This window comes from Atta colombica, unplaced genomic scaffold (assembly GCF_001594045.1).
Source record: "Atta colombica isolate Treedump-2 unplaced genomic scaffold, Acol1.0 scaffold187, whole genome shotgun sequence".
Taxonomy (NCBI): Eukaryota; Metazoa; Arthropoda; class Insecta; order Hymenoptera; family Formicidae; genus Atta; species Atta colombica.
In genome coordinates this window covers 2,439,474-2,447,200 of record NW_017259279.1, presented here as the reverse complement: position 1 = coordinate 2,447,200, position 7,727 = coordinate 2,439,474, and the positions used below count along the sequence as shown (strand labels likewise).

General features: G+C 34.1%; 2 protein-coding genes across 2 annotated transcripts in view; one reads left to right on the top strand and one right to left on the bottom strand.

Annotated features, from left to right (window-relative positions):
- Window positions 1-1,764, top strand: part of LOC108686602 (sodium leak channel non-selective protein) — a 20,207-nt gene extending 18,443 nt beyond the window's left edge. The window contains exons 49-54 of the mRNA XM_018192000.1: window positions 66-202; window positions 284-420; window positions 639-789; window positions 848-979; window positions 1,218-1,392; window positions 1,488-1,764. Of these exons, the coding sequence (XP_018047489.1) occupies window positions 66-202; window positions 284-420; window positions 639-789; window positions 848-979; window positions 1,218-1,392; window positions 1,488-1,666 (911 nt within the window). The 3' untranslated portion in view covers window positions 1,667-1,764. The remainder of the gene's footprint in view (window positions 1-65; window positions 203-283; window positions 421-638; window positions 790-847; window positions 980-1,217; window positions 1,393-1,487) is intronic.
- Window positions 1,765-3,322: 1,558 nt separating this feature from the next.
- LOC108686601 (DNA replication licensing factor Mcm3) lies at window positions 3,323-7,697 on the bottom strand. Its single transcript, XM_018191999.1, has 11 exons — window positions 7,542-7,697; window positions 7,134-7,246; window positions 6,820-7,028; window positions 6,335-6,465; window positions 6,017-6,255; window positions 5,673-5,915; window positions 5,178-5,541; window positions 4,620-4,924; window positions 4,342-4,492; window positions 3,816-4,264; window positions 3,323-3,536 (listed from the first exon to the last, which is right to left on the bottom strand). Exons 1-11 carry the CDS (start codon window positions 7,608-7,610, stop codon window positions 3,338-3,340), a joined length of 2,472 nt encoding a protein of 823 aa, XP_018047488.1. The 5' UTR covers window positions 7,611-7,697; the 3' UTR covers window positions 3,323-3,337.
- Between the last annotated feature and the right edge of the window lie 30 nt (window positions 7,698-7,727).

Genomic DNA, 7,727 nt, shown 5'->3' with positions numbered 1-7,727 from the left:
AGATGTCTATAGAGAGTAATTTAAAGGGAATAAAACAAAGATTGAAATTTTTTCTTTTTGAACAGCTATTATTATGGAGAACTTTTCTTTATTCTATTCAAATGAAGAGGATGCGTTATTATCGTATGCAGACATAAGGAACTTTCAGAACACGTGGAATGTTGTTGATAATCATCAGAAAGGTGTTATACCGGTGAAGCGGGTATGATTTTATCGCGAATCCGTGTTATATTAGAAATAATACAATTTTTAAGAAGCAAATACTGATGTTTGCGGATTTCAGGTGAAGTTTATCTTGCGATTGTTGAAAGGTAGATTGGAGACCGATCCACAAAAGGATCGCCTGCTCTTCAAATACATGTGCTACGAACTCGAACGATTGCACAATGGCGAAGATGTTACCTTTCACGATGTCATTAAGTAAATTTTACAATATGAATTGTAAATGAAATATTAAACATTTATAGCTTGTTAAGTAAAATTTTTAGATATTTGAGATTTTCTCAGGACAGATTTTCTATAGGACGTAGTTTTTTCTTTATTAGATGTTTTAAATATTTCAATTCGTGAATTTTTCATTCATTATATTTTACATTATTCGAATATTTTACAATGTTTTCTTAATAAAAATTTTTTAGTATGTTATCGTATCGCTCAGTGGATATAAGGAAAGCGCTACAATTGGAAGAACTTCTTGCACGGGAAGAATTCGAGTATATAATTGAGGAGGAAGTAGCTAAGCAAACCATCAGAACTTGGTTACAGGGCTGCCTGAAGAAGATACGAGCGGTGAGAATGACTTAATCTGAAATCGTATCAGAGAAATAATAATTTTTTTTCTTTGCAGAAACAAAACAATCTTATCGCGGGTCTTCGTGCTACAAATAACACAGCTGTGCCACCTCAAGATATAGAGAAAGGTAAAGAAGAGAAAGGCAAGGAAGTTAGTGTTGATCGTGAAGAGGAGACTGAAATAAAGGTGCGTCTTATCTCACACTTTATTTACTTTATTACACCCCAAGCATTTCTTGTAGAAAAATGTGAATTGATATTTTTATATCATAAATCAATGATATCCAATAGTGACATTTTTTGTTTAAAAAATTTTTAAGTATCAACTTCTATTTATGAAAATTAGAATTTGTACCATCATTATGATTTCAAAAAAGTAATATAATTTGATGAAAAAAGTTTATTATCTTGTTTTCAACTATTAGGATGTCGAAGCTCCAAAATACAGGGCCAAGAAACCGATGGTGCTTCCAAGATCGGACAGCATAGGAAGTGCTTCAGGAAGAAAGTACCTAGCACCAACTTTATCGGATCCAGCATCCGTTCGATCCGAGAAGGATAAGATCGCAGTGTCGAAGAAAAGGAATAGCAGACCGCCAGGTAAGCCAAAATAATCACTTGGCTTTCGTATTATACATACAATATATCGTATTAATTATCTTTGGCGCAGAATTATTTTGGATTATTTTTTGTAGCAATGGTGAAAAATAATTTGCATCATTTAACGGAAAATACAGAGCAAAGCAGGCAGGCAAGGGAAGCGTTGAACAACAAAGCAACCGCGCCTAAAGTTTCCAGCGTCATGTTGGAAGTTCGAGAATGGTGGAAGGAACAATTGGCTTACAGCAGCGAGTCCAGCGAGGACGAACTCTGAACTTTTCAAAATTATGGACGTAGATTACAATCGTAGTAGATTGTGAACTGACGATTCTTACTTTTAGCAATTGTAAAAGACAAATTCTTAATCTAAGAATTTTGTAATTCAGTGAGGATGAAGATCCAAGGAGAAATGTGGTATGTGCCTAATAATTTTCACTCGCCCAAATTCGAGGAACTTTAATACGTTGAGCTTCGATCGCAATTCGCCACCCTCACTGCTGAAAGCCATATTAATATTTTACTACGTCCAAGACAGTGTGCATAAAGTGAACAAAAACATTCAAATCTTTCGTTCTATCGAAGCTCATCGTGTTAGAAGAATCGATTTCCTACCGGAAGAGAGAGAGAGAGAGAGAGAGAGAGAGAGAGAGAGAAAGAGAGAGAGAATTATAATTATCGAAACATACATATATTCGCGAATTACATATACTTACATATACTTTCGAATTCGGAACATCACTGCCGTCAAATCACTCATATAAAAATGCTTGAATCCTCGAAATATCAATTTGTCAAAAGATTTCGATGTATGTGTTTTGAAGAATTTTTTCGTACATCATTCGCGTACTACTATCATTCATGCATCGTCAGCTAGTTTTAAAATGTCTCGAGATAATTATAATTGTATGTAGTAAATTTTGTACGACACGAAGTTGATTGTGACATTGTGAGAGTTAGTAGCTAAAGTCGATTATGATGTTATTAAGGGCAACTGTGAGTACAATTAGCATAGGATTCATCGTAGATATTTTTGTCGTGAAGAGGGTACTGATTTTGTCTGAAAAAAAAAAAAGAAAAAAAAGAAAATGTTGGACATTGCAGATCGTCGATTCTTTCCTCCTTACAACAAGAATATGTCCCAAAGGCCTGTATCATAGATCTACGCGATTGATTTGATATTGACAATTATAAAAGTTTTAGCGTGACCGTTGATGTTATTATCTCTGTTATTAATTAATTAATATAGTAACGCTGTTACGGGTGTCGCTTTACTGAATAGGAGGGTTGTGCAATCAGGAGAATTATTTAGCGGAGGGCATAATTTATTTTGAAAACGCGATTGCATCGGCTCTCTATATTGTGTATGTTGAACATACGAGAATTAAATGGAGCATTTATATTAAATATACTGTCGTAAGTTTTTGTAACGAGATGATGTGTGAGTAGGTCGCAAGTAAATTTGTGAAACGAACCTTTAGCAAAACGCGATCGATGTTAGCGCAATAATAAGCATACGCACACACGTACGATGAATGTTATGCATATACATAATATATTTACAGAAGCGGAAAATGGATTTAACGTTTTAAGCCGCATTACGTTTACTGTAATGAATGTTGATGATTGTTGCTAGTTTATGTGCCAATGTATTGTCTTATCGAGTATAGGGCAAATAAATGTTATTAGATACCATTATTTATAAACGTGTACATATTATTCGATTCCTAGTAATAATTATAAACGATATAAAAAAATATTTATCCAGAAGATTCGCATAAATTATAAAAAAAAAACCTTATCATTCATTGTACTTATAATGAATGATTTCTTATATCTAATCAATTACAGCGAGTGCTTAGGAATTTTATTTTACCTGATAAATAATCTAAAAATATCACTTACTTCGGTTATTGTTTAAAATGTAATAATAAAACATAAAAATGTTTTATATCAAAAAGATAAGGTCTTCCACCGCCATAATCTGATTTGCATCTGTCATAGTGTTAATAGCGGCGTTAATTTCATCGGATGTGAAGTTCAGAGAAAGTGTTGTGTTTAGATGATTGATGACTTCTGTCTTCGGAATATTCTGAACTCTGCGTTCTTGGAACAATTTGTTAAGTGACGATTTGAAGATCGCAAGTCTAAAATTAGAAAGAAATTAATAAAATTAATAAATATTTATACTTTCTCTGTAACTTTTATTTTTATTTGTTTTAACAGGCACGTAATAAAATAAAAATATAAAAATAATATGTTGAAAATTTAAGGCGTAAAGAAAGTCATGCGAGGGAAAGTCATTTATTTAATTAACGATTATATTAATTTTATCATTATGTAATAATTATATAAATAAAATTTATATAATTATTTAATTAAATGATTCTACTAATTCATAAAGCATAATTAATTTAACAAATTACCTTTCCTGCGTGATTGTCGCAGTCGCTATTTGAGGAATGGTGGTTGTTTCAGAAACGGAAGATTCCGGACGTTCGGTCTCCGTGCTGTGCGACTCTGTGTGCGTGCTGGCTTTTTGTGACCTGGTTATTCTTGTTGCTTGTTCAATATATTCATCATCACTATCGTATTCGTATGGATCGACTTCATCCGAATCTGTTCTTTTCGCCCTTTTAGAGCGCTTCGCCTGCTTGTTCTCCTCTACCTCGTCTGCAGCCTCCGACTCGTCGCTATCATGGCGTCGCCGCTTTCTTTTTTCTTTCTCCAGCACGCGTTTGAAATAAGCAAATTGTACGAGCTCTATCGCGGCGCATGCATCCTCGCTTTCCACATTCTTCGAGAGTCGTGCTTTTGCGTGCGCCGTGGACAACCGAATCAGCGTTTCCAGGGTTCTCGCAGTTACCGGTTGAGTCTAATTATTCGAAAAAAATGTTAGACACGCATTTGTATATTTTTAAAATTCAAGTCTGGAGTTTTTCTTCTACTCACTCTCGCAACATCAGATTCCACCATTTCTTCCGATCGAAGTCTCGAATATTCTTCTGCAATAACAGTGCTAGCTTCTTCCGTGAGCTTAGGTTTCATGCACCGTGCAATGTGTATGTATTTTCTCATGAACTGTATGGTGAGGATCTGGTCGCTGAGAAAGAAAAATAAGTTTCTTGTATAAAATTTACATAATTAGAGCTTCGTATTGTTGTAAGATTGATTGAACCAAAGCTCGTATATTTAATGTAACAAATTATAGTATGATAAAAATGGATTACTTTTTAGAACGCGTTTGCCCGTGTAAAAGTGGATCATATTTCTGATAAACTTGCGACTGGGTCTCCTCGGTAGCTACATCATCCGGATTTTTCGTAGTCAACATATCCAACTTTGAGCCCAAACTCAGAGCTTCCCCATCCTGTTCCAGAGGACTTCTATATCGATGCATTCGGACGACGTGATCGCTAATTACATGATCCTGATCCGAATCAATTATATCCAGCACAACAAAGAGTAAATCGAAACGCGATAATAGAGAATCTTGCAGGCCGATATTCTCCATGGGAGTTTTATACTGATCGTACTGAAAATGTGGGCTTTCATTAAATAATATTCACATATTTTTTAAAATCAACTTAATAATTAATATATTAATTTATTATAATTATATTTTATGTGAGTAATTATATACAATTTTTAATATAGAAATATTTTTGCTAAAAGGCGAATCCAATTCAAGCTTTTTCGTAAATTACATAGAAATGTATAAGTTTAAATTTTGTCATTAAACAGAATCAGATACAAATAGCTTTTTTAAAATGAAATTCCGAACTTACTCTGCCATACACAGGATTCGCGGCCGCCAATACCGAACAGCGCGCATTCAGGCTGGCGTGAATTCCCGCCTTGGCTATCGTAATTCTTCCCTGTTCCATCACTTCGTGTATCGCCGTCCTATCAATATCTGACATCTTATCAAATTCGTCGATGCAAATGACACCGCGGTCCGCCAAGACCATCGCGCCTGCTTCCAGTCTGCGTTCGCCAGTTTCTTGATCGACTGTAACCGCCGCCGTTAAACCAACGCCGGAAGATCCTCTTCCAGTAGTTGGAATTGCTCGTGGAGCAGTACACAACACATAACGTAGTAATTGCGACTTGGCCACTGATGGATCTCCAATTAGTAACACATTTATGTCTCTGGCATATATCAAAAAGATCCGATTATATTATTACACAATTATCATTAGTGAACACTGCAATGTGCACAAAACTATTGAGGATTTTGAAGTCTGTTTTTCAATGAAATTATAAATTGTGTAAAAGCTTACCCTCGCAACCTTGTACCGTTTGGTAAAATCTTCTCCACTCCACCCAAAAGAAGGCACAAAATCGCTTTTTTTATATATTCATTGCCATGTATGGATGGCGCAAGAGACTTGGCGAGAAGCTCGAAGATATTCTTGCAGGGGTTGTTCTTAGCCAATTTCTTGCACATAGTTACGTCGTCATGGGTGATCGCAAGATTAGCTTCCTTACTCAGTTGCATTATATTATTAGCGATTAGAACGGTCCTACACATGATAATTATACCAGTGAATTTTAAGATAAAGATATACGAATTATGAGATTTAATTAAACTGGAAAACAATTCTCGATTTTTATCTGAACATACTTGAAAGTTCCGGTTGTATATCCGCCTTGTTTTCCCGGCAGACATCGGTAGTTTCCAACAATCTGCACTCGATCTCCAGGCTTGCATAAGTCCACTAAATCGTTATCACAAATTATATCCACGCTTCGTGGTAATTGACCGGCTGGAGCTTTTTCCGGCATCTCCTGTATAGTGAGTGTCTGATGATCCTTGTAAGTCGATAAACCAAATTCTGTTTCAAGTGGATTGCCAGCTTCATCCTATTAAGCAGAAAAATGAATCTTCAAACTAAACAACAAATACTTCTTTACATTTCATTTAAATGGCAGAAATAATTACAGTAGTTGGATAGATAGCAGAGTGAGGAAATGCCTCCAAGGAAGTTAGATCTGAATAGGCTCTTTCTAGGACTGTTTTGGTCACGTCACAGTAATGGACGCTCCTTACAACTTTCGGTCGTATTAATGAACCTATGATAAACGTTTTTATTTATATAAAATATTCTTATAAATATAAATTTCATAAAACTTGACAAATTTAACACATGAATCGATCTATTAAAGAAGAATTATAAATAGAATCTAATAAATTCTATAAATAAGTCTGAAGCAAAAATTAAATTCGCTCTTTCAGTATCTTTATTTCATAAATGTGATGTTATTCTCATAAATATATAATTTTTATAAATATAAAACTTGATAAATGTAACACACGAATAAATTAAATAAATCTATTAATACAAAATTATATGCTCAGACTTACAGATAAATTCTATAATTCTATGCAGAAATTAAATTCTTTCTTTACTTTTCTCTATTACTTACATTTTGTAACGATACCCTCTACACATACCAAGTTACCCAGGAAACGAGAAGTAAGTGTTCTCGGTGTGACATGCTTGTTTCCAAAACTGCCCTCAAAAGCTACGAAGAACTCTTTGTTGCTTTTGGCATAATCAGTGTCTATGCTTGAGATATATTGTTTCAGGGCGTTCTGAAATGCCAATTGCTCCTCGAAGGAGTTATTCAACAAGCTGCAACATAATTGACTCTTATAATTACCCTTAATATTTTACAGTTTACATAATTTGTTCATGCTGTATATTGGTAAGAGCTAAAGAGATAAATTTATTATATACCTTGCTGTACGAGCAGGATTTTTTCTTCTTAAGTCATTGATGTTTACGACCAATCTGTTTTTATCTTCCTGCATCATATTCTTAATCATAGTGGCATATATGCTTTGGTCTTCCTACAAAAATAACGAGCACAAAGATTTCATAAAAGTATCAAGCACAAAAGTAAATATGATCTTAGTATAATAATAATGTGACATTTAATAACGCCATGTGACTTGTAAATAAGGATGAAGTTACATACTTATCTAAGTACTTATATTATTTCTTATAGGGATTTATTAATTATTTTTCATTTATCATATTACATATTTTTTCCATAAGCAAAAAAATTTATTACAGAGAATTAAAATACAATTAAAAATTGTAGCTAAGTAAATGTTATAAACAATAAATTTTGACGATACTTACCACATCGTCCAGAAAATCAACATATTCGCGCGTTATCTGCTCCAGATTCTGATCGAATTCCGTATCCATTTTTGCAGTGGGCAATGGACACTTATCGCGCTGTAAATTCTCGTAAAATAAATACTTAGGAAAACCGAAATCCTTTGAAAGAGAAACCACTCCAAATCACTCTCTGCCATTTACGCG